Source organism: Balaenoptera musculus, chromosome 18 (assembly GCF_009873245.2).
Source record: "Balaenoptera musculus isolate JJ_BM4_2016_0621 chromosome 18, mBalMus1.pri.v3, whole genome shotgun sequence".
NCBI lineage: Eukaryota > Metazoa > Chordata > Mammalia > Artiodactyla > Balaenopteridae > Balaenoptera > Balaenoptera musculus.
Window position 1 is genome coordinate 8,110,551 of NC_045802.1, and position 27,717 is coordinate 8,138,267.

At 39.0% G+C, this 27,717-nt stretch overlaps 1 protein-coding gene across 8 annotated transcripts in view; it reads left to right on the top strand.

Moving 5' to 3' along the window:
* B3GLCT (beta 3-glucosyltransferase) overlaps nt 1–27,717 on the top strand; it is a 115,165-nt gene that overhangs the window by 81,699 nt on the left and 5,749 nt on the right. For 5 of the 8 annotated variants that reach the window (XM_036831874.1, XM_036831875.1, XM_036831873.1 and 2 more), the window contains 2 exons: nt 6,330–6,449; nt 22,018–22,162. The exons of 1 other annotated variant lie outside the window; for it this stretch is intronic. In XM_036831874.1, the coding sequence (XP_036687769.1) occupies nt 6,330–6,449; nt 22,018–22,162 (265 nt within the window). Of the gene's footprint in view, nt 1–6,329; nt 6,450–22,017; nt 22,163–22,323; nt 22,422–27,717 lie in introns of all 8 variants that reach the window. 2 more of the 8 variants (XM_036831878.1, XM_036831879.1) reach the window with 2 other exon arrangements.

Genomic DNA, 27,717 nt, shown 5'->3' on the forward strand with positions numbered 1-27,717 from the left:
TAAGACACTGATATTAGGCAACAAACGACAGTCATCCATGAGACACATGAAGCAAATGAGGTGAGTCCTGTGACTGCCCCAGCTGACTGTCGTGGAGAGCTTCCACGTCGCTGCCCAGGGAGGGGAACCCAGGTGGAATCCAGCTGAGCCCCTGAGTTGAAGTGATGATGCTGAGAGTCTGGGGAGACCAAGGCCGTTAGAGTTTGCAGGACAGAGCACCGGAAAGGAGAGAGCTGCACAGGAAGAGAACACTGCACATCTGCGGAGGCGCCCCGTAAGTAGGCAGTAGAGTTTAGTCAGTGCATATGTACGAGGAAACTCCTGGAGGCTGGAGAAAGAACCAACCAGAGTGATTAGAGGGAGTGGTGCCCAACACTCTCAGAGGGCTGAGTATGGTACCTCTTCCCACCAGCCAGACTGGAAAACCCTTGATTCACAGGCATTGGGTAGAGTTTGTAGAAGGGTCTTGCTTTAATAGTGGGAAATAGCTAACCCTAGACTAAGCAGTGCTTTGGTCATGCCTAACAAATACTAAAGCAAGACCCCCAAAGACCAAACTGTTTCTAAGTAACTGGCCTGCATCCAAGAACAAAGCTCAAGAATATTTATAGAAACACAAAACATCTAGCACCCAACAAAGTAAAATTCACAATGTCTGTGTTTGAAATGGAGGAAGCAATGAAATCTAACACATGTACAATTGGAGTCTCTGATGGACGAAAATCAAAAGAACAGAAATAATATGTAAATTACCAGAAATAAAAGAAGACCTTAATTTATATCTTGAAAGGGCCTAGTAGGTCCCAGGGAAAACTGACCTGGGATCATCAGCTTCTTCACATATCCTAGTAAAACTGTTAGATTTTGATCATAAAGTCCTCTGAGTCTCTAGGCAAAATGATGAAATAATCTAAAGACCAAGAAGATTATAGACTGGTCTCAGACTTCTCAAAATAACATAAGAAATATGGTAACAGTGGAGAAACATTTTCAACAAAGAAATTGTGACTCACAGATTTTATACGCAGTTAAGATGTCCTTCGGTATTGAGGCTACAGAAAAGGTTCTCAGTGTACATAAACTCAGGGAATAGTGTACACACATGCCCTTCCTAAGGAATATATTGGTATTAGGGAAAGAAGTTCATGCAACTAAGATGAAATCTGGGTAAAACGACTGATGGTGAGCATTTCATGTATTTAACTGTGGAACTAAAATCACAGCAGGGGTGGGGACATGGGTAAATAACAGTGTGTAAATGTTATATGTTCTGACAAAGTAGAAAGTTTGCAACTTAAAAAAAAAAGGAAGGAAAAGGGACAATAGGATAAGATCATGGCCTATTGTACAGGTAATGGATGGAATTCAAAGGATACTGATGTAAAACTGACAGACCAAGTAAGAAAAAAAGCATGGTAAGACATGAAAAGTTAAATAGAAGATAAATACCAGGAAAGAAAACTTTCTAATATCCAGAATGTTAGTAGATAAAGAAACACAGTACATATAGTATAATATGTATAATAATTCAAACCTAAAATAATTTTGGTGTTGAAATCAAACATCAGTCATATCACAAAATGTGAGTGGGTTTAACTCCCCTAATAAAAGAACAAACTTTTCACATTGGCTCATAAAATAAACCCCAACTCTATGCTTTATATGAAAGATACATAATCATTCAAAAAGTCTAACAATAAAGGGATGGATAAGGTTTGCCAAGCCAATGGGAACAATAAAGATAAAAAATTCAATTCCCAACTCAACAAGTTAGGAAAAGAATCACAAAGTCAACCCCCCAAAAACAAGGAAGAAAATAATAATGAAGATAAATGCAGAAATAATGAGGTAGAGGTCAAAAAAAGCAGAGGATCAAACTAATGAACCAAAATTTTGGTTCCTTTAAAAAAAAAAAAAGAAATCAGATTGTATTGAGTGATTTCCAGAAGATAACCATTACATGGAAAAAGTCAAGTGCACAAGAATGTATTTAGTTTGCTACCCTGTACGGAAGAAAGAAGGGGAAATAAAACATACCCAGGTAGACGTACCTGTACAAAAGACAAATGGACAGATAAGCCAGAAAACCATGAAGTAGTTTCCAAACAGGGGTGGATGGGAGGATCGGGTAGTTGGAGTGGGGGGTGTGTGTGACCCTTTGCTGAGTTGATCTCTTAGTTTAGTTTTGACTTTGGGAAGCATGCTAATATTTTACCTATTGAAAAATAAAATAAATCTGTAAGGACGAGAAAAATCAACACGGATGAGGAGAAAGCTGAAACAAATGAACCCAACTGCATTTCAAATGAAAACATAATCACACTAAAGGGAAAGTATAACTAATGCAAATACTGTTGAAGACAGGATTTAGAGACACACCTTCAGTCAGGGGTGGGAGGAGGGGGGGATGTCAGACAACTCCTGAGTTTTCAGTCGCCGTGTGGGTGAAGCAGCTCTGAAGGTATTTTAGGTACACTGTAGGGCTGAGTAGGTGAGTAAGTGGTAACAGCGTTGGTTGGGAACCGTGGTGCTCACTGTGGGAGGAGATGGGACGGGCCAGGTCAAGGAAGAGGCCTAAGGTAGGGCTGGAAGATTGGGAGTGGAGAAATCTGCAAGAATTCATAATTTCTGTGAGACTCATGATTTCTAAAGTGTGTGTGTGTGTGTACGCACACACACATACATCTTCCTAGTTCTTCCCACCAAAGAAGACCAGAAGCAAAGATACCCCAGTAGCCCTGAGCAACTAATGATCAGAACTAATATTGCTACTTTTCTACTAAAAGGAACCAGTCTCAGAGAAATCACTGATTTTAAGGCTGAGGCAAGGAAGATACAAGAAGATATTTGGAACATTCATTCTTTTTTATACCAGAGAGTAAGGAAGTGCTTAGAAAAAAAAGTGCATGTCCAGAGGACACAGAAGTGAGCTTGGAAAGGTTCTCTTTGGCAGAATCTGGGACAAGAGCATCAGTGTGATTAAGGACGATAATGGATTATCAACCATTAAAATTAGGAATCAGGGAGTTCGTGCTTATAATAAAGAAAGAAATAGATAAGTAAGTAAATGAGGCAGATCAGGCACCATAACAAAATATCACAGACTGGGTGGCTTAAACAACACAAATTTATTTCTCACAGTTTTGGAGGCTGGAGAAGTCCAAGATCAAGGTGCTGGCATGGGAGGTTTCTGAGGCATCTTCTCCTGGTGTGTGCTCACGTGACCTCTTCTTTGTGTGCCATGGAGAGAGCGCTCTCTGGTGTATCTTCTTATAAAGACACTAAATCTGTCACAGCAGGGTCCCGTTATGACCTCATTTAACCTTAATTACCTCCTTATAGACCCCATCTCCAAATACAGTCAGATCCCAGATTAAGGCTTCAATATATGAATATTTTGGTTGGGGGCATAATTCAGTCCGTAACAGGCGGGCTCTAGCTAGCAGGATAACGAGGAGTTCTGACTGATAAATGTGGAGTGATGATGGAGCTGGAAAAGTCATCTCTTTGTAACCATCATAGTAAAGATGGATTCAGGCAAGAATCATTAACGGATGCTAAACCCGGGGTGAATTTTGATGAGGACCAGGATATTTGCTGGTTGTTAAAGTGTCTGCCTGGAGACTGAGAAATAGCAAAGGGAAAATTGTTAGCAAAGGGAAAATTGTAAGTGTCCAGGGGAGACACAGGCAGCGCCATGTGATCAAAATAGATGCTCCCATTGGAGGACAGGTGGACACCACATGCCAGACAACATCACTTATATAATACTGCACCTGGGAATGCGTAACCTTGCTTTATTATGAGGAAACATCAGACGAACCCAAGATGATCAATCTATTAAAAAGGGGGGTGTGTGGGCATTTATTATTTTAAAATACCAATGTCATGAAAGACAAAAAGCTGAGAACTGTTCCAGATTAAAGGACAATAAAGTGAATAATAAATAAATGCAGTACAGGATCCTGGGCTCCATCCTGTATTGGAGGGAAAAATTGCTATAAAGAATGTTATTGGGTCAGTCGATAAAATTGGAAAATGGGTGTTAGCTTAGATACAAGCGCTGTCACTGTTCATAGTTCTGGATTATACTTAAGGCTGCTGTGAACCTTTGTGTACATGTGTTTGTATAGTCATCTGCTTTCATTTATCTCGGCGAAATACTGAGGAGCAGAATGGTTGGGACATATAATAGGTGTGTGAACTTTTTAAGAAACTTGTGTCAGCAGTAGAGTTTCTGAGGTGGCTAACTTTCACTGTTCTGAGAATACCACATTGATGTGTTTGGGGGAAGGGTCATAATACAGATATGTGTGTGTGTGTGTATATAGAGAGAGAGAAATTGAGTGAGAATGATAAAACACTAAAATGTATTAATACAATTTTGATTGCACTTGAACATTTCCATACTGTTTCTATTCATTTCTGTGCCTCAGGTTGCCTGAAATGGTAACAGATTGTTAAATGAAGTTCTTTTCCTGGTTCGGTAGCCAATTCCCTTGGATTGAACTTGGAGATCTGCCTGCTTTAGCCACATTTCCAGTTTTTACCAAATATGAAGTTATGTAATAGTTGTCAGGCTCAGTTTATGCTTCTTCAGCTTTAGTATGATCTTGCAAATACGGAAACGGTTAATGTTACTAGGAAAAGAAACCCAGATGAGATGTTAAATCCTAGTTATTTTAACCTCAGAAATTGAGGGTTTATGGTTTAATTGATAATTTTACAATATGCAGGAAGAAGGGAAATACTTCTCATTTCTTCACGCATTTGCTAGAGGGGGCTTTGAGCTTTTAGGGAGCTTTTTACCAAGCAAAGGCTGCGATTTCCCTTAGAGATCTTTGTCTCTCCATGACCGAATGGTGATTTACTAGGTGTCCACACCCTTCCTTGCTTTCCCCTGCAGAGGTATTTATTAGATGACTTCCTGAATACTGATTCCAAACTAGGAGCCTAGAATGTTTAACTTCTGTGTCAAAAATAGGGTAGTTTTCAAACACTTTCTGGCCTCTTAGAAACTGTCACCATTATCAGAGCCCTTGACCTTTAGGCAGATACAAACCTGATCAGTCAACTTGTAGACTCTGAGCACCGCACTTGTAAGAGATTTTTTTTCATACATCAGATTTGTTTTCTCTTTCAGCGTCAGCTTTATTAGCTGGGTGTAAGATGCATAAGCACAGATGGAAAAGACGGCCCTTGCTATACCTCTCACAGACAGGAAAAATGAGACGCTACAGCAGCAGTGTCCTAGATGTGAATGTTGCTCTTGAGAAAAGAGTTCACGATTACTAATTGAGAGAGATGTTTGACAGAGCGAGCTCCTAGAGACGCATGATGCTCACGCGTCACGGGCGTGAGAAACACTGAAATTTACTTCGTGCATAAAAAATATTTAATCCAAAGTCGGCCACGGAAAAACTTTTTTCGAGGCACGCTGATTAATATCATTGAGGGAAGCTAGCATTTGGTGTGTATGACCTGAAAAGCTCTAAATTAGAAGAAACAGTAGAAGGACTTTACAAGGCATTTGTAAGTGACAGAAGTTCTTAAAACATGGGAAAACTAGCCTTTCTTAACATCAACCTTTGTCTCCACTTAAAAAAAAGTATTTATAGATTTTATTTTCCTATGAAATCTTTTTTTCTCATCCTTACAGCAGCCATAGTTGCTGGCATCCTTCTGAGCAGCTCATGGATATTCTCAAGGCCCTTTGCAAGACACACGACAAAGAAGCATAGGGGCCAGAGGTATAAACAAATAGACACAAAAGAGCGTAGATTAGGGAAGCCGCATTTGAGAGCGTAAGCACAGTGGTGCATCGTAACCTGAAGGTTTCCTGGAAAGCTCTGCTGCTCACACATTCTCCTCCCTACCTGCTGGCTGCCTGCCTGACATGGACCTCATCTGTACTTCAAAAGTTCCTTTTTTAGCCGTGAAGAATTTTTTAAAATACCAAGTCCACCTGAAAAGGTGTGTGATGATCAGTTCACGCTCAGTGGGGAGCAGGACCGGTAGAAGTGAGCTAGGACACCTGCCACCCTGCCCACCCGAACGAGGCAGCCACGCCCGCCAGGGGCTTTGCTAAAACCGGAGAGGGGGCCCTTGTTTCTCAGTTTCTCTCCTGCTTCCAGTAATGCACAGTGTCCAGTTTTTTTTTTCTTTTTTAAAAAAATCTTTCTTCTGTCAGTCTCTTGAATTTCATCTCTAAATGACTTCCATGTAGTATTGCATAATATGACCAGTGGGCTGTAAGAACCATGAAATATTTACTGTGAAAACACATTTGAATTAAGTGATTATCGCTTCTGTTCCCTTGGGAATCTTAGCATCTCCAGGCTCCAGCACCTACTGAGCTGTTACGATGCCAGTGAACCCGTGTTTCTGGGAGAGCGTTACGGCTACGGCCTGGGCACCGGCGGCTACAGCTACGTCACAGGAGGAGGAGGGTAACTATGGCTTTCTGCAGATACGCACAACGTTACACTTCCGTTTCCAGGATGCAGAGATGGGTCTGTGGCCGTGGGATCTACGCTGATACGCAGGTGTGCTCTGTCAGTGGGAGCTGCTACTATAATAGGAAAGTGAACCTTCACAAGAACCCGCAGTGAAGAATGTTTTACTCCTGGAAGAGACAGTGTACAAGTGTATGTCAGGACCCGGTAGAAATGTCCCTGTAGTCGTGAGGGCTTCTAGGCAGCCAGTGGTTTTGATAGTCTAAATGCAAAAAGTTTTGGATATAGATTTTAATTTCAGAAAGTAAGTCATTAGACTTTTTAATTACCCGGTGCTTATAAATCACATTTGGGAAAAGAGTGGTATAGAAGTTTAGACTTAAGCAATTAAGTGATATTTGTGTGGGATTTATAGGGTTTAAATAACAGTTAAAAATCAGTGCTTTTAAATAAGCATCTGCCTAATCTCTTATGGGGAAAGATTTTTGATTTGATTTATGTAAGTAAATCAATTGAGCAGTTAGTCTGTTCTATTATTTCTATATAGTCTTTGCTATTGGGGTATTTAGGGAGACTCTTGTTATCCACTATAGTAATTTAAATTTATTCAGCAGGTTTTTGTTGAATGTCCAGTATGTGCTGGGCACCATTCTAGGCACTGGATTATAGACTTCTGAAGGCTAGGACTTCATATTCTTACTCTGGGATCTCCTAGATGAGAACCATTCCTGCTGCAGGACTACTACTGCAGGGTCATATTCCAGGTGTCCTGGTTTGCTCTGGCCCATTCAGTGGTGACTGCAACGTGGTTATGGAGGTGGCCCTTTCCTAGTGAAGACCAGGCCTGGGCAGGAGTACTGGTCTTTGTTGATCCATTGCTAATGTTGACCCTCCATTAGCCATAGGAGACAGAAGTCCACAGAGGCCTTTGAGAAGACACTAAAGTGTAAAGCCAAGGCGTATTGAGCTCATCCTCATTAAAAAAAGGTTCCAGCTCTTTGCAGGCTTATGGTGATGCATTAGTTTCCTGGGTGAGGTGCTGGTGCCCATTAAGCCAGAGCGTCCCCCTTTTGTAAAGGGCCCTGTTCTTGGTAGCGGGGGTTATGTATCTTGTAGCAGGAAGGTGTTAATACTTCGAACCCGGAAGGAACCACCACAGCCTCCTGGTCTGCCTGCCCTTCGTCCTCCTCCGCTCCGTGCTGTCGTCCGCGCTGCAGTCACACAGACTCCCCGAAAGCACCTGGTCCTCTCGCTCCCCTGCTCGGGGACCTGCGCTGCCTTCCCATTGATTGTAGTGCGAACTCTTTCCTACTCTTGTCGTCTGACTAGGAGATAATCGTTCAGATTTCAACCAGAGTCGCGTTGATCTGGATCAGGCCTCAACTTTAACCACCTCTTGTTGGCCTAATTCCCAGCCTCCCGGGTGCTCCTGAGGCCGTGGAGCTAAAGCCTCTAGCGGGTCTCTCCTTCCGCCTTCCCGCCCCCAGACCCGCTTTGCCCGCTTGCCGCTCCCCCGGGAAGGGCTCCTCCCTGGAAGCACCCAGGCTTCACGTCACCCATCTCTTCAACAGTTCCATAGGTTAATGTGAGTTTTATTTTATTTGGATTTTTCTTTGCGTTACCAGGGGAGTGAAAGTCTTTCACATCCTTTTATAACCTCTCGTTGCCGTTAGAATGTAAGTCCAGATTCCTCACTGAGGCTTACCAGGCCTCTTGTGATCTTGGCAGATGCTGTTTTACCTTCTTAGCCTCATTTATCTGCACCCTCATCTTAAAAGAATTTGTGCTGAACCTGTTTCAGTTCCTCAGAGGCACTATTTTTTAACTCCTCCGCTCAGATACGGCGTCTGCTGGTCTGTACACAGCACTGCCCCTCCCCCCAGCCTTCTGCCTGTCACCTGGCCCGTCCTCCTCCTGCGTTTGGACTTGACAGCGCTATCAGCTACTTATTCCTGGAGCCTTCAGCCTAGTCCAGCCCCTGAAATCCGGGTTTGATGCCTTTCTAATATACTTTCATAGCATGTTATACAGACCATTATCATTTAATTGCCTATTTACTTTTCTGTTTTCCACCCAGATTATGAATTATTTGAAGGCAGCACCTGAGTCTCATTTCCCATTCCATTCCCCCTTCCTAGCATGGGGACTCATTTTTTACAGGATACAAAGGATAAATGAATAAATAGATGCATGAACACTGGTACTAATCTTTACATAACTATAACATTGACCAGTGTAATATTCTGTTCTTAGTAGCACTTTACAAAGATGCAGAAACATTCTTCATGTGATTGTCTTATATCTACCATTGATAAAAGCTGCAGACATAATAGTTTCTCTAATATTACAAGAGACTTTTCTGGTGATCTAGCTTAAGAATCAGCTTTTTTTTTTATCAGCAAGTCAGGATCAACTAATGGATGGTAAAACCAATTAACGCATCATACCATCATTTAAAAATAATGAAATACAGAATGGAATAGAATAACAGATATATCATGTACATCACATGTAGTAAGAGTATTATTGTTATGTGATATTTTTCCAGTTTTTATACACATACACATACACAAAACATAATTGGTTGCATATGAACTGTGTTTCTTGTTTTCTCACTGTGTTATAGTCAAATAAGTTTTTGAAAACCATTGCCTTCAATCACCCCTCTTAAGCCCCACTTATCAGAGCTAACCCAGGAGTGTGGACTCCAGGAATTTATGTGTAGGTACTCTGTATTGTTTGGAAAACGAGACCTTTGTACTATTTGAATCCAAGTGTCCGTTTTCCGCTTTGTTGCTTACTTCTTGAAAGTTTGGGTATTTGGAGGCAACTAGTTCAATAACTATTTTCTTTTTTGAAAATACTTCCTTACATGCATTTGGGTAGGAAGCTGTGGTCAGGATGAAGAGGCCCTGGCAGTGTTGCCCAAAAAGACAGCCGTGACCTGTGTTCATCTGCTAGGAGTCTGGGGGCAGGCCCGTTTCTGATGATGCAGTTTATCTTCTGTACATGGTGTGTGTGTGTGTGTGTGTGTTGCTACGCTGCATGGCTATTCTTGATTTGCAGGTGTTCCCTTGGGCAAATCCCTGCCTCTCATTTCAGTTTTTCTTATTTTTAAAATTAGTATATTGTATATTAAAGGAAGTCATATTATTAGTCTTACAGCCTTTCAACATCTGTTTTTTATTAACATTCTTTTAATTTAATTTTTTTTAAACATCTTTATTGGAGTATAATTGCTTTACAATGGTGTTTTAGTTTCTGCTTTATAACAAAGTGAATCAGTTATACATATACATATGTTCCCATATCTCTTTCCTCTTGTATCTCCCTCCCTCCCACCCTCCCTATCCCACCCCTCTAGGTGGTCACAAAGCACCGAGCTAATCTCCCTGTGCTATGCGGTTGCTTCCCACTAGCTATCTATTTTACATTTGGTAGTGTATATATGTGTCTATGCCACTCTCTCACCCTGTCACATCTTACCCCTCCCCCTCCCCATATCCTCAAGTCCATTCTCTAGGAGGTCTGTGTCTTTATTCCCGTCTTGCCACTAAGTTCTTCATGACCTTTATTTTCCCTTAGATTCCATATATATGTGTTAGCATACTATATTTGTTTTTCTCTTTCTGACTTACTTCACTCTGTATGACAGACTCTAATTTTATTTTTTAATTGATGTATAGTTGATTTACAGTGTTGTGCTAATTTCTGCTGTACAGCAAAGTGACTCAGCTATACACATATATACATTCTTGTTTTATATTCGTTTCCATTATGGTTTATCCCAGGAGACTGGATATAGTTCCTGTGCTATACAGCAGGACCTTGTTGTTTAGCCATTCTAAATGCAATAGTTTGCATCTGCTAATCCCAAACTCCCACTCCATCCCTCTCCCGCCCCCCGCCCCCTTGGCAAACACAAGTCTGTTCTCTATGTCTGTTTCTGTTCTGTAGATAGGTTCATTTGTTCCATATTTTAGATTCCACATATAAGTGATATCATACGGTATTTTTCTTTTTCTGACTTCACTTAGTATGATAACCTCTAGTTGCATTCATGTTGCTACAAATGGCATTATTTTGTTTTTTTTATGGCTGAGTAGTATTCCACTGTATATATGTACCACATCTTCTTTATCCATTCATCTGTCGATGGACATTTTAGTTGTTTCCATGTCTTGGCTATTGTGAATAGTGCTGCTATGAACATAGGGGTGCATGCATCTTTTTGAATTATAGTTTTGTCTGGGTATATGCCCAGGAGTGGGACTGCTGGGTCATATGGTAACTCTATTTTTAGGTTTCTGAGGAACCTCCATACTGTTTTCCATAGTGGCTACACCAACTTACATTCATACCAACATTGTAAGAGGGTTCCCTTTTCTCCACACCCTCTCCAGCATTTGTTATTTGTAGACTTTTTAATGATGGCCATTCTGAACGGTGTGAGGTGGTACCTCATTGTAATTTTTTTTTTTTTAATGAATCAACAGTTTAAATTTTACTTATTTATTTATTTTTGGCTGTGTTGGGTCTTCGTTTCTGTGCGAGGGCTTTCTCTAGTTGCAGCAAGTGGGGGCCACTCTTCATCGCGGTGCGCTGGCCTCTCACTGTTGCAGCCTCTCTTGTTGCAGAGCACGGGCTCCAGACGCGCAGGCTCAGTAGTTGTGGCTCACGGGCCCAGTTGCTCTGTGGCATGTGGGATCTTCCCAGACCAGGGCTCGAACCCGTGTCCCCTGCATTGGCAGGTGGATTCTCAACCACTGCGCCACCAGGGAAGCCCCTCATTGTAGTTTTGATTTGCATTTCTCTAATAATTAGTGATGTTGAGCATCTTCTCCTGTGCCTACTGGCCATCTGTATCTTCTTTGGAGAAATGTCTATTAAGGTCTTCTGCCCATTTTTCGATTGGGTTGTTTTTTTTGTTGTTGTGTGATCTGTTTGTATATTTTGGAGATTAAGCCCTTGTTGGTTACGTCATTTGCAAATATTTTCTCCCATTCCATAGGTTGTCTTTTCATTTTTTTTTATACTTTCCTTTGTTGTGCAAAAGCTTGTAAGTTTGATTAGGTCTCATTTGTTTATTTTTGCTTTTATTTCTATTGCCTTTGGAGACCGACCTAAGAAAACACTGGTGCGATTTATGTCAGAAAATATTTTGCCTATGTTTTCTTCTAGGAGTTTTATGGTGTCATGTCTTATGTTTTAAGTCTTTAAGCCATTTTGAGGTTTGTTTTTTTTTTGTGCATGGTGTGAGGGTGTGTTCTAATAACTTCATTGATTTACATGCAACTGTCCAACTTTCCCAGCACCACTTGCTGAAGAGACTGGGAAACACATTTTCATATGTTTTTCCCATTTTATATTCTTGTCTCCTTTGTTGAAGATTAATTGACTGTAGGTGTGTGGGTTTATTTCTGGGCTCTCTATTCTGTTCCATTGATCCGTATGTCTGTTTTTGTACCAATACCACACTGTTTTGATTACTGTAGCTTTGTAGTACTGTCTGAAGCCTGGGAGAGTTATACCTCCTGGTTTGTTTTTATTTTCCCCTCAGGATTGCTTTGGCAATTCTGGTTTTTTTCTTTTTCTTTCTTTTTTTTGGTTTTATGTAAATTTTTGGATTATTTGTTCTAGTTCTGTGAAAAATGTCATGGGTAATTTGATAGGGATTGCATTAAATCTGTTGATTGCTTTGGGTAGTATTGCCATTTTAACAATATTCTTCCAATCCAAGAGCATGGGATATCTTTCCATTTCTTTGAATCCTCTTTATTTATTTATTTTTTTTTTCACACACACACACACACACACACACACACTGTATTTTATTTTTACAAGAGATAAATAGACTGACACCAAGCATTGTACATGGATGACCACAACAAAAGCAACAATGATTGCAATTACCAAACATGAAACACACTCATACTATGTCATAATATTGACATTCAGTCCAGTAATCCTCCACTGTAACAGCTCCTTTACTTTGCAGTGAAAATTGATTTCTATATTCTTTGCCTCTGAGTCCTTGTGGGATTTTTTTTTTTTAATTCAGACAGAAAGTCACAAAAATTATACTCATCCTCATCAGTTCACTCAGTCCCATGTAATTAATTTTTTTTTCATCTTGATCTTTTGTTAGCACTTTTATGAGTTCATCAGTTTTTCATTAGAGTTCTGAAAATGCTTATTCATTCAGTTCAGCAGTACAGTCAGTACCAGAAACCTGTACTTGTCAGAGTCTTTTCCATGAATTTCTTGAAGATGAAAGCCTTTTATAGGAACATATTTGCAAAAGCATCAGAGTACACACAACACCCAGAACTGTCTGTAAATGGACAAAAGACTTAAAAATGACCACGGTTAAAGATTTGATGAAAGTTCATAATAATGCAGTTGACAAGAAAATTAGTTATTTTTGAGATATACATTTTAAAGTAATAACTAGGATTGTTACTTATACATTATACCAGAACATATAAGATTTTTAGAAATTTCATGTATGTCTGAAACATTTATATTAACATATTTCCATACAAATACAATATTAAGATTTTTAGAAATTTCATATAATGTCCTGAAACATTTATATTAACATATTTCCATACATATTTCCATACAAATACAAATATAAGATTTTTAGAAATTTCATGTAATGTCTGAAACATTTATATTAACATATTTCCATACAAATAACCCAATGAAAGTTTAGTATTAGTTGTTTGTTTTTTTATACTGCAGGTTCTTATTAGGCAATCAATTTTATACACATCAGTGTAATACATGTCAATCCCAATCGCCCAGTTCAGCACACCACCATCCCCACCCCACCGCAATTTTCCCCCCCTGGTGTCCATATGTCCATTCTCTACATCTGTATCTCAACTTCTGCCCTGCAAACCGGCTCATCTGTACCATATTTCTAGGTTCCACATACATGCATTAATATACGATATTTGTTTTTCTCTTTATGACTTACTTCACTCTGTATGACAGTCTCTAGATCCATCCACTTCTCAACAAATGACTCAATTTCGTTCCTCTTTATGGCTGAGTAATATTCCATTGTATATATGTACCACAACTTCTTTATCCATTCGTCTGTTGATGGGCATTTAGGTTGCTTCCATGACCTGGCTATTGTAAATACTACTGCAATGAACATTGGGGTGCATGTGTCTTTTTGAATTACGGTTTTCTCTGGGTATATGCCCAGTAGTGGGATTGCTGGGTCATATGGTAATTCTATTTTTAGTTTTTTAAGGAACCTCCATATTGTTCTCCATAGTGGCTGTATCAATTTACATTCCCCACCAACAGTGCAAGAGGGTTCCCTTTTCTCCCACACCCTCTCCAGCATTTGTTGTTTGTAGATTTTCTGATGATGGCCCATTCTAACAGGAGTGAGGTGATACCTCATTGTAGTTTTGATTTGCATTTCTCTAATAATTAGTGATGTTGAGCATCTTTTCATGTGCTTCGTGGCCGTCTGTATGTCTTATTTGGAGAAATGTCTATTTAGGTCTTCTGCCCATTTTTGGATTGGGGTGTTTGTTTCTTTAATATTGAGCTGAATGAGCTGTTTATATATTTTGGAGATTAATCCTTTGTCCGTTGATTCGTTTGCAAATATTTTCTCCCATTCTGAGGGTTGTCTTTTCGTCTTGTTTATGGTTTCCTTTGCTGTGCAAAAGCTTTGAAGTTTCATTAGGTCCCATTTGTTTATTTTTGTTTTTATTTCCATTACTCTAGGAGGTGGATCAAAAAAGATCTTGCTGTGATTTATGTCAAAGAGTGTTCTTCCTATGTTTTCCTCTAAGAGTTTTATACTGTCCAGTCTTATATTTAGGTCTCTAATCCATTTTGAGTTTATTTTTGTGTATGGTGTTAGGGAGTATTCTAATTTTATTCTTTTACATGTAGCTGTCCAGTTTTCCCAGCACCACTTATTGAAGAGACTGTCTTTTCTCCATTGTATATCTTTGCCTCCTTTGTCATAGATTAGTTGACCATAGGTGCATGGGTTAATCTCTGGGCTTTCTATCTTGTTCCATTGATCTATGTTTCTGTTTTTGTGCCAGTACCATATTGTCTTGATTACTGTAGCTTTGTAGTATAGTCTGAAGTCAGGGAGTCTGATTCCTCCAGCTCCACTTTTTTGCCTCAAGACTGCTTTGGCTATTCGGGGTCTTTTGTGTCTCCATACAAATTTTAAGATGATTTGTTCTAGCTCCGTAAAAAATGCCATTGGTAATTTGATAGGGATTGCATTGAATCTGTAGATTGCTTTGGGTAGTATACTCATTTTCACAATGTTGATTCTTCCAATCCAAGAACATGGTATATCTCTCCATCTGTTGGTATCATCTTTAATTTCTTTCATCAGTGTCTTATAGTTTTCTGCATACAGGTCTTTTGTCTCCCTAGGTAGGTTTATTCCTAGGTATTTTATTCTTTTTGTTGCAGTGGTAAGTGGGAGTGTTTCCATAATTTCTCTTTCAGATTTTTCATCATTAGTGTATAGGAATGCAAGAGATTTCTGTGCATTAATTTTGTATCCTGCAACGTTACCATATTCATTAATTAGCTCTAGCAGTTTTCTGGTGGCAGTTTTAGGATTCTCTATGTATAGTATCATGTCATCTGCAAACAGTGACAGTTTTACTTCTTCTTTTCCAATTTGTATTCCTTTTATTCTTTTTCTTCTCTGATTGCCGTGGCTAGGACTTCCAGAACTATGTTGAATAATAGTGGTGAGAGTGGACATCCTTGTCTCGTTCCTGATCTTAGAGGAAATGCTTTCAGTTTTTCACCATTGAGAATGATGTTTGCTGTGGGTTTGTCATATATGGCCTTTATTATGTTGAGGTAGGTTCCCTCTATGCCCACTTTCTGGAGAGTTTTTATCATAAATGGGTGTTGAATTTTGTCAAAAGCTTTTTCTGCATCTATTGAGATGATCATATGGTTTTTCTTCTTCAATTTGTTAATATGGTGTATCACATTGATTGATTTGCGTATATTGAAGAATCCTTGCATCCCTGGGATAAATCCCACTTGATCGTGGTGTATGATCCTTTTAATGTGTTGTTGGATTCTGGTTGCTAGTATTTTGTTGAGGATTTTTGCATCTATATTCATCAGTGATACTGGTCTGTAATTTTCTTTTTTTGTAGTGTCTTTGTCTGGTTTTGGTATCAGGGTGATGGTGGCCTCATAGAATGAGTTTGGGAGTGTTCCTCCCTCTGCTATATTTTGGAAGAGTTTGAGAAGGATAGGTGTTAGCTCTTCTCTAAATGTTTGATAGAATTCACCTGTGAAGCCATCTGGTCCTGGACTTTTGTTTGTTGGAAGATTTTTAATCACAGTTTCAATTTCATTACTTGTGATTGGTCTGTTCATATTTCCTATTTCTTCCTGGTTCAGTCTTGGAAGGTTATACCTTTCTAAGAATTTGTCCATTTCTTCCAGGTTGTCCATTTTATTGGCATAAAGTTGCTTGTAGTAGTCTCTTAGGATGCTTTGTATTTCTGCAGTGTCTGTTGTAACTTCTCCTTTTTCATTTCTGATTTTGTTGATTTGAGTCCTCTCCCTCTTTTTCTTGATGAGTCTGGCTAATGGCTTATCAATTTTGTTTATCTTCTCAAAGAACCAACTTTTAGTTTTATTGACCTTTGCTATTGTTTTCTTTGTTTCTATTTCATTTATTTCTGCTCTGATCTTTATGATTTCTTTCCTTCTGCTAACTTTGGGTTTTGTTTGTTCTTCTTTCTCTAGTTTCTTTAGGTGTAAGGTTAGATTGTTTACTTGAGATTTTTCTTGTTTCTTTAGGTAGGCTTGTATAGCTATAACCTTCTCTCTTAGAACTGCTTTCGCTGCATCCCATAAGTTTTGGGTCATCGTGTTTTCATTGTCATTTGTCTCTAGGTATTTTTTTATTTCCTCTTTGATTTCTTCAGTGATCTCTTGGTTATTTAGTAATGTATTGTTTAGCCTCCATGTGTTTGTCTTTTTTACGTTTTTTTCCCTGTAATTCATTTCTAATCTCATAGCGTTGTGGTCCGAAAAGATGCTTGATATGATTTCAATTTTCTTAAATTTACTGAGGCTTGATTTGTGACCCAAGATGTGATCTATCCTGGAGAATGTTCCGTGCGCACTTGAGAAGAACGTGTAATCTGCTGTTTTTGGATGGAATGTCCTATATATATCAATTAAATCTAACTGGTCTATTGTGTCATTTAAAGCTTCTGTTTCCTTATTCATTTTCATTTTGGATGATCTGTCCATTGGTGTAAGTGAGGTGTTAAAGTCCCCCACTATTATTGTGTTACAGTCGATCTCCTCTTTTATAGCTGTTAGCAGTTGCCTTATGTATTGAGGTGCTCCTATGTTGGGTGCATATATATTTATAATTGTTATATCTTCTTCTTGGATTGATCCCTTGATCATTATGTAGTGTCCTTCCTTGTCTCTTGTAACATTCTTTATTTTAAAGTCTATTTTATCTGATATGAGTATAGCTACTCCAGCTTTCTTTTGATTTCCATTTGCATGGAATATCTTTTTCCATCCCCTCACTTTCAGTCTGTATGTGTCCCTAGGTCTAAAGTGGGTCTCTTGTAGACAGCCTATATATGGGTCTTGTTTTTGTATCCATTCAGCAAGGCTGTGTCTTTTGGTTGGAGCATTTAATCCATTCACATTTAAGGTAATTATCGATATGTATGTTCCTATGACCATTTTCTTAATTGTTTTGGGTTTGTTTTTGTAGGTCCTTTTCTTCTCTTGTGTTTCCCACTTAGAGAAGTTCCTTTAGCATTTGTTGTAGAGCTGGTTTGGTGGTGCTGAATTCTCTTAGCTTTTGCTCGTCTGTAAAGCTTTTTATTTCTTCGTCGAATCTGAATGAGATCCTTGCTGGGTAGAGTTGGGTAGAGTAATCTTGGTTGTAGGTTCTTCCCTTTCATCACTTTAAGTATATCATGCCACTCCCTTCTGGCTTGTAGAGTTTCTGCTGAGAAATCAGCTGTTAACCTTATGGGAGTTCCCTTGTATGTTATTTGTCGTTTTTCCTTGCTGCTTTCAATAATTTTTCTTTGTCTTTAATTTTTGCCACTTAGATTACTATGTGTCTCGGCGTGTTTCTCCTTGGGTTTATCCTGTATGGGACTCTCTGCGCTTCCTGGACTTGGGTGGCTATTTCCTTTCCCATGTTAGGGAAGTTTCGACTATAATCTCTTCAAATATTTTCTCTGGTCCTTTCTCTCTCTCTTCACCTTCTGGGACCCCTATAATGCGAATGTTGTTGCGTTTAATGTTGTCCCAGAGGTCTCTTAGGCTGTCTTCATTTCTTTTCATTCTTTTTTCTTTAGTCTGTTCCGCAGCAGTGAATTCCACCATTCTGTCTTCCAGGTCACTTATCCGTTCTTCTGCCTCAGTTATTCTGCTATTGATTCCTTCTAGTGTAGTTTTCATTTCAGTTATTGTATTTGTTCATCTCTGTTTGTTTGTTCTTTAATTCTTCTAGGTGTTTGTTAATCATTTCTTGCATCTTCTCAATCTTTGCCTCCATTCTTATTCCGAGGTCCTGGATCATCTTCACTATCATTATTCTGAATTCTTTTTCTGGAAGGTTGCCTATCTCCACTTCATTTAGTTGTTTTTCTGGGGGTTTTTCTTGTTCCTTCATCTGGTACATAGCCCTCTGCCTTTTCATCTTGTCTATCTTTCTGTAACTGTGGTTTTTGGTCCACAGGCTGCAGGATTGTAGTTTTTCTTGCTTCTGCTGTCTGCCCTCTGGTGGTTGAGGCTATCTAAGAGGCTTGATGGGAGGCTCTGGTGGTGGGTAGAGCTCTGAATCCTCTTTAATTTCCTTTATTAATGTTTTATAATTCTCAGCATATAAGTCTTTCACCTTCTTGGTCAGGTTTATTCCCAGGTATTTTATTTTTTTGGTGTGATTTTAAAAGGTATTGTTTTTTTTTTTACATTCCCTTCCTGATATTTCATTGTTAGTGTAAAGAATGCAACCAATTTCTGTATATTAATTTTGTATCCTGCTTCATTGTTAAATTCATTTTTAGTTCTAATAGTTTTTGTGTGGAGACTTTAGGATTCTCTATATAAAGTATCATGTCATCTGCAAATAGTGACAATTTTACCTCTTCCCTTCCAATTTGGATACCTTTGTTTCTTTTCCTTGTCTCATAGTTGTGGCTTGGACTTCCAATACTATTTTGAATAGAAGTGGTGAGAGTGGACATCCTTGTCTTGTTCCAGATATATTAGCAGGAAGGCTTTCAGCTTTTCACTGTTGAGTATTATATTGGCTGTGAGTTTGTCATAAATGGCTTTTATTATGTTGAGATATGTTCCCTTTATACCCACTTTGGTAAGAGCTTTTATCATGAATGGATGTTGAATTTTGTCAAATGCTTTTTCTGCATCTAGTGAGATGATCATGTGGTTTTTTACTTTTCTTTTGTTTATGTGGTGTATTACATTGATTAATTTGCATATGTTGAACCATCCTTGTGAACTTGGGATGAATCCCACGTTGGTCGTGGTGTATGATCTTTTTTATGTGTTGTTGGATTCAGTTTGCTAACATTTGTTGAGAATTTTTGCATCTATATTCTCAAAGATACTGGCCTGTAATTTTCTTTTCTGGTGGTGGTCTGTCTGGTTTGGTATCAGGGTGATGGCTTCATAGAATGTCTTTGGGAGTGTTCTCACCTCTGCAGTCTTTTGGAAGAGTTGAGAGGGATCAGTATAAGTTATTTGCGTGTTTGGTAGAATTGCCTGTGACGCTATCTTGTCCTGGACTTTGTTTGTAGGAGTTTTTTAAATTTTTTATTTATTTATTTAATTTTTTTTTTGGTAGAGGAATTTCCTGAACACAGCTTTTTTTTTTAATTAATTAATTTATTTATTTTTGGCTGTGTTGGGTCTTCGTTTCTGTGCGAGGGCTTTCTCTAGTCGCGGCAAGCGGGGGCCACTCGTCATCGCGGTGCGCGGGCCTCTCACTATCGCGGCCTCTCTTGTTGCAGAGCACAGGCTCCAGACGCACAGGCTCAGTAGTTGTGGCTCACGGGCCCAGTTGCTCTGCGGCATGTGGGATCTTCCCAGACCAGGGCTCGAACCCATGTCCCCTGCATTAGCAGGCAGATTCTCAACCACTGTGCCACCAGGGAAGCCCTATTTTTTATTTTTTATTACAGATGCTATTTCACTTTTAGTGATCAGTCTGTTCGAATTATCTATTTCTTCTTGATTCAGTTTTGGTGGGCTGTATGTTTCTAGAAAGTTGTCCATTTTTTCTAGGTTGTCAAATTTGTTGGCATATAATTGTTCATAGTATTCCCTTACGGTTTTTTGTATTTCTGTGGTATCAGTTGAGATTTCTCCTTTTTCATTTCTTTTTATTTAGTTTCTGTCTCTTTTCTTCTTGGTGAGCCTGACCAGAGGTTTGTCAATTTTGTTTATCCTTTCAAAGAACCAGCTCTTGGTTTTATTGATCAACATCTTTTTAATATTTAAAAGTTGGCAGAACAGACATACTGTGCTGTAACTGGTAATTTTCCTTTTTGGCGGGGGTGGGGTAGAGCACGCCAAAATGAAAGGCTTTTCTTTTCTTTTTCATTCTACTGGATGCTGGCAGAAGAGAAGCATTTTTATTCAAATAGGGTTTAAGAGGACGAGATGCGTGCTGTGATTGGGACAATTAGTTACCTATGAAACGTTCCTTGACAGGACATCAGGCAGACACTTTAAGGGAAATGTCTGTTTATGGTGAACACGTGTCCCCTCACACAGGCTCTTTCCTGGGATTGGTCAGTAGAGCAGGAATTTGGCTCAGCACGTAGGTGTGAGGCCCTGAGTCACTGATGGACACTAGATTTTTAAGAGAGAGGCAGTTTACGGTGAGTTTTCAAACTTGCAGTTTTCCCTGTTGTATAGGTCATAAGCACTTTTTTCGTCTTGTACGGTCATATTTCCTCATACCACCTTAAATAAAGAGCTTCTTTTTCCTCCTGTTTGGTCATATTCCATCCAGTCTTCTGACATCTCAGCACGGGCAGGGAGTGTCTTCCGTGTCCCTGCATCACCAGCCGTGGTCACTGGTGTTAGTTACATGGCACTGAACTGAGCCCAGCTGAGCAGGAATCGACATGTTTGCATCAGGGATCGTGCTCAAGTGCTCTGCCCTCTTTCCTTCCCGACTAGACTGATTCATAGAACTCTCCCTCCCTGGGGAAGAGCTTTGCAAAGGCAGCTTTGTTCTCACTTGTTGGATTATTAGACTTTTACTAAGGGCATACTGTATGTGCGACCCTGTATTTGGCTATGGGAATATATGGATAAATTTTAGATAGTTTTGCCTTCAGGAAAGTTATTGCTTATTGGGAATGAACTTGTGAACCATATCAGCCCTATCAGCTATCGGGTTATTCATGATATGAGAAGATCCATTACTACTCTAGGACCAGAAGGGAAAGCAGAAACCAATCTATATTTTTTAAAAGAGGAGAATTTATTGCAGGAACTTGGTACAAATGTATTGGAAAGGGCCAGAGGAATAAGAGGGAGCAAGTGGCTTTACCCAGAGCTCAGTAACTATAGGAAGCGCTGTTGCCTCTGAAGCTGAAGGAGCAAAGGGTGCTGGTTTCTGGGGCCTATCGGTGTGGGTTGCTGTGGCCGCTGCTACTGTCGGGTTAACAGCACTGCATCTGGGGCAGACCTGGGATGGGCTCCAGGTCACTGCTGCTTTGGGACCATCACCGATGCTCTGCCATCCCATGCCGGCTGTGCTGGAGCCTGTGGCTACCCACCCCCCATCACCTGCCTCTGCCACAGAGACCACCAGAGCCAGAAGCAGATGGCCTCCCCCAGTATTGGGCCCCTTGTCGTCAGGACGAAGCCAGGACCCATCTGGCCAGAGAGTCTGGAAAATATTGTAGAGTTTCTAGCCTTCTACAGTGCTGAGGAGAGCACAGAAAGGTGGGGATGGCTGTGAGTTCCACCAGAAAGTACCCAACGTATCTGGTCAAGCAGCGTCTTAGCACTATTTGAGACAAATCAATCTCTTTCTCCCTCTGTCTCTCTTTTTTTCCCTCTTTCTCGAAATTACCTTAAGGAAGCTTCTGTGTTCTGGAATCACTTGGGCCATGCATGGTTTTTTTCAATTAGATTTGATCTCATTGTCAGTCATCACCTGTATAACTGAGGTACCTAGTATTTCTGGGCCCATCTACCTGCTGGGAATGTTGGCGGATTTTGTTACTGATCTCATCGAGAGTGTGTAAACTTAAGAACTATTCTAATTTTCCAGTGACATACTAGAAAAAGAACACTGCCAAGTGTTTAATTATAGATATTTTATATTAAATGCTTTTTTTTTTCATAGCACAGAAACATTTCCCTCAGAATAACAAATATAAAACACTGCTGATGTCAACATCTGTATCAGAAACGTGGCTCTGAACTCCGTTTCCTTATTCAGATTACCGGTTGTGAGGAGCTAACCGCCTTCTCTGTCTGCTCTGGCTTCCCCCAGGATGGTCTTCAGCAGAGAGGCAATCAGGAGACTTCTCGCCAGCAAGTGTCGCTGCTACAGCAATGACGCTCCTGATGATATGGTCCTGGGGATGTGCTTTAGTGGGTTAGGAATCCCTGTGACACACAGCCCTCTCTTCCATCAGGTGAGAAAAACGTTTTTATTCCTACCTCAGAGGGAGAGAGGGGGGTTTTCTTCTCACTTGAAGGTACTACTACTTTCCCTTCACCTGTTCTTCTGGAAACGGTCTTAAGAGCTGTGTGGACAGGCTCCAGGGGGAAATCCTTAACAGACGTCTTTGTCCAGAGGGTTGATGCTGTACCAGGTAACAGCATGAAGATGGAACGCAGAAACATCTAGAAAATGAAATGGTGTTTGACCAGCATCCTTGCATGTAGGCTCAGGTAAAAGCTGTTCTTTTTTTGTTCTTTGAGTTAAAAAAAAATTGGTGGTACTTAAAAATTATCAGATGCTATTTAAAAATATACAGGACTGACTTAATGTTGTTCCGCTAGCCACCAACTGTGTTTGCAGTTCTACACTGTCCTCAGTCCTTACACTGTCTATTGGGCTTTCTCCTCTTCGGTTGCTATTAAACTGACAGGCTAAACTTAATTAAGTTTCAGTATAACGTCTCAATAAGCTTATAGTCTGGGGGTTATAGAAGAGATGAGATGATGTTTACCAGGGGTGGCTGGTGCTAACAGTTTCACCATCCTGCAGTGTGGGGTAAGAAGGGAATCCTTTTGCGATCTTTTTAGTAGTTTCTTTTTTGAAGAATCAGGTTAGTGAATATTCTGATCAGTGACTATTCTGATATTGTAAGAATAATAGCAGATATATTTGCACTAAAAATAACCATAGCCCACATTCACTTAATGTTCTCCTTTAAGAAATCCAAAGCTTTTTGAAAATTGAATGCATAGGTATTTTAAGTGCCCTCCCTTACATCGAAAATATAGTCTTCATGCTTTATTTAGTAACCAGTAGCAAACGCTATTATAGCCATATAGAGAATTGGGCATGACAGAAATAACACTATAGGAGATCACTTGAACAAGGCAAAGAAAGTGCTTGCATTACACCAAGAAAGGCAGAATCCATTTCTGCGTTCTTGAGGACTGCAAGGAAAGATAAAGATAGACTTTCATAATAAGAAATGTATGAGAAACCTCCCTCCTGCTACTAATCAAAAGGTACTTTGCCATCTTTTAAAACCTTGAGCCTATGTGTGGTGTTATAGGACTTAAAAAAGCAAGTTATTCTCTCTTACCCTCTCTCTCACTATCATAATGTTTCACTCACAGAAAGGAAGGGTAATTAAAACTGTTGGTGTATAAGGGAAATAATTTATCACTGTTACTATCATAGTCTTATTTATTATTTATTTATCTATTTATTTCTGGCTGAGTTGGGTCTTCGCTGCTGCGCGTGGGCTTTCTCTAGTTGCGGTGAGCAGGGGCTACTCTTCGTCGCGGTGCGCGGGCTTCTTATCGCGGTGGCTTTTCTTGTTGAGGAGCACGGGCTCTGGGCCTGTGGGCTTCAGCAGTTGTGGTGCATGGGCTTAGTTGCTCCGCAGCATGTGGGGTCTTTCTGGGCCAGGGTTCGAACCCGTGTCCCCTGTGTTGGCAGGCGGATTCTTAACCACTGCACCACCAGGGAAGACCCGGTCTTAGGTTTTTATAGCAGCCTTTTTCACTTAGGGAAGAATACGTTACTAAATGAAATGATAAGGATTATTTTCCTTCTTTCTTTTCTCCTTATGTAAAAGTCCTTTGAAGATAATTTAAAAAATTTTTTTAAATTGTTGTTTCCCATACTTTAAAACTCTTGATTTCTCTAATTCACATAATAAATTTTAAACCTTTCCAAAGTCATAAAGTATGCTCAAAATGTATCCTCCCCAACAGACACTGCTTTATCTTCTAATTCTTAAGCCTCTTTTAAGAGAGTTTGCTCTGATTTGGACATTACTTTCCATTTGTAATGTTTGAATACTGGTCCAAACAGTGTATTTGTTCATATTGAGAAAGAGATAAAATCTAGGATTCCTGGTAAGTTAGAGCAGGCATTTGGAAACAAGCTCAGATACAAAGTTGCCTGGGCCACATTTCTTCTCCTTTTAGTCAGGGAAGGTTATTGTGAGATCACAGGTTCAGAAGGAAGCCTCAAGGAATGTCTAGTATATCCCTCTGTTAAAAACAAAGTATCTAGAGCATGTGTTTTTCTGCTCTTCCAAAATTATATGCTACTAATGGGTATGGCAGTGTGCAATGGTCAGTGAATCCTCTGCACAAAATTGTCAAAATAACTATTTCAGGAATCTGGAAGTCAACCAAAGAGCACTGAGAAGCATTAATTCCTGAAAAACTACTGTAGTTCTGGGTAAGAGCAACAGAGTCTGAGGCCTTTCTGCCTGAAAACCCCCCACCCTACCTGCCTTCCATCCCAGCTTGGTTGGAGAGAGCAGCAGTAGTTTCACCAGTATGGGCCTGGCTGGAAAAAAACAACAGGTTTGCTGTCAGAGGGGGTGGACTTGATTTGTGGGAGAGATGAAAACCCACAGGTATGTCAGCTAAAATTGTCAAATTTGGGTAGGAAACAAACAAGAAAAACCTGCATCTTCACTAGCCTGAGGTTGTAGTCTCAGTTACGGGGAAGGGATTATTGGTCAGAAGTTTAATACCTAATACCCTGGAAATAAGAGAGCACAGTAGGGCTAGAGAAGCTGGCCACAATTCTCTGGCCCACTGGGAAACTACATGCATGCACATGGGACAGTGGATGAAAGTAATTACAAGCCAAGGCATGTTTGAAAACCCACTGAAGCTTTGAATGTCCTTTCCAATCCACACACAGATTGAAGCTTTATGGGCTTGAGACGTTTGAGCACAATCTCTGCCTATATTACAAACTAACTACGAAGTTATTCAGGCACAGGAGTGACTTCTAGAAAGTCATCCTAAAGAATAAAAATAAGAACTAAAACTTGAGAAACTAGCAGCCACACACTCTAGGGAGAAAGATTCCACAGTGTAAGTTCAGGCAAATTAGTTTTTAAAAAAGAGTAGTAAACAAACAGATTTGTGAGTTGCTATAATACATTATTTAAAAATAACCAGTTTCCAGTCAATTACTGTGAAACATGCAAAGAAACACTGAACTCAGGGAAAAAATGTAGTCAACGGAAATGGACTCTGATCAACAGAAACAGAGGCTGAATGGGACCAGATGTTGGGTTTGACAGACAGAGAGTTCAAAGCAGCTAATAAAAAAAAAAACTATATTCACAGAATTAAAGGAAACTGTAGTCAAAGGAAAATGTGATTACGTTAACTCAACAAATGGCAAGTCTTAATAGAAAAATAATAGAAACTATGATAAGGAACCAAATGAAAATTCTATAGTTGTAAAACCCAATAAAAGAAATGAGAAATTATCTAAATGGACATAACAGTAGATTTGAGATGGCAAAAGAAACAATCAGTAAATTTGAAGGCCAATCAATAGAAATTACCTAATCCAAAGAACAGAAAAAAGACTGAAGAAAAATGAACACAGCCTCAAAGACAAGTGGTAAAACAAAGTATACCAACATACAGTTAATGGGGGTCCTTTTTAAAAAGAGAAGGGAAAAAGAATGGGACAAAAACAATTTTTTTTAAGAAATACATTTTCTCAAAAATGTAATGAGAAACAATCTGTTGATCTGAGAAACTCAACAAGGCCCAAGTAGGATAATCAGGAAAAGAATCACACATGAACATGTTAGAGTCAAATCACTGAAAAACAATGACAAAGGGAAAATCTTAAAAGCAACAAAAAACCTAATGAAAATGGAAATTAAAATGTTACTGGCTGATTTCTCATTAGAAATAAGAGGCCTGAAGGCATAAAGAAAAGAAGAAAGTTAACCAGAAGTTCTATATCCAGTAAAACTATCCTTCCAAAATGGAAGTGGAATAAAGACATTCCCAGATAAACAAAAAGTGAGAGAATTCTTTGCTAATGGACCTTCCCTTAAAAAAACTAAAGAAAATTCTTTGGGCTGAAAGAAAATGGCACCATGTGGTACCTGGAATATATAGGAAGGAATTAAGTACACTGGAAAGACTATGTATATACATGTTTGTGTGTATATATACACATATGTGTGTATATAAGAGAGGAAAAAATGTGTATGAACAAAATATATGGATGTGTATATACACATACAGATATTTTTCTCTTAATTTCTTTCACAAGATTGTTTAAAACAATATAACTCTATATTGCTGACTTTATAACATAGATAAATGCAATATATATGATGACAGTAAAACAAAGGCAGGGGAAAGAAGTGGAGCTTTATTGGGGCAAGGTTGATTTTGTTGGAGTTAAGTCAGTATTAACCCGCTAAGTTAAAGATACATGTTATCCCTAGAGAAACCTTTAAGAAAGTAACTTTTTTGATGTTTTAGCTATATTTTTAAAGAGACTTAAATGAACACTAAAAGATTTTAACAAAAAAGGGCAATAAAGGAGAAACAGATGGACAAAAAAAATGTATTAAAAAAATGGCATATACACTACGGGAAAACTGTAGAGGTTGCTCAAAAAATTAAATATAGGACCATATGCTGCAGCAATACCACATCCTGGTATATAGCAAAAGGAAATAAAAACAAGGTATCAAAGAAAAAAATGGCATATAAAATGGCTAATGAAAATACAGCTATATCAAGTATTACATTAAATATGAATGGACTAAATACCCCAGTCAAAGGGCAGAGATTGTCAGACTGGATAGAAAGTATGATTTGTCTATATGTTGTCTATAAGAATCAAGTATACTTTAGATTCATAGACACAAACAGGTTGAATATAAAAGGAAAAGATATACCATGCAAACAGTTGATCATAGAGAGGAATGTAAATTGGTGCAGCCACTATGGAGGACAATATGGAGGTTCCTTAAAAAACTAAAAATAGAGTTATCATATGATCCTGCAATCCCACTCCTGGGCATATATCCAGAGAAAACCATGATTTGAAAAGATACATGCACCCAAATGTTCACTGCACCTGAATGTTCACTGCAGCACTATTTACAATAGCCAAGACAGGGAAGCAACCTAAATGTCCATCAACAGAGGAATGGATAAAGAAGATGTGATATATATACACAATGGAATATTACTCAGCCACAGAAAAGAATGAAATAATGCCATTTGCAGTAACATGGATGGACCTAGAGGTTATCATATTAAGTAAAGTAAGTCCAATAAAGACAAAAATCATATGACACTACTTGTATGTGGAATCTAAAAAAATGATATAAATGAACTTATTTACAAAACAGAAATAGACTCAGACATAGTTATCAAAAGAGATAGTGGGGGTTGGGGGATAAATTAGGAGTTTGGTGTTTATTTTATATATAGTAGCATGTATATGTAAACAACAAGGACCTATTGTATGTAGCTCAGGGAACTATACTCAATATCTTGTAAAAATCTCTAATGGAAAGAATATATATATATATATATATATATATATATATATATATAATCTGAATCACTTTGCTGTACACCTGAAACTAACATAACATTGTAAATTATACTTCAATTTTAAAATAGTTCTAAAAATTTAAATAAAAAAGATATACCATGCAAACAGTTGATCACAGAGAGCTTGAGTGGCTATAGTAATATTAAAAAC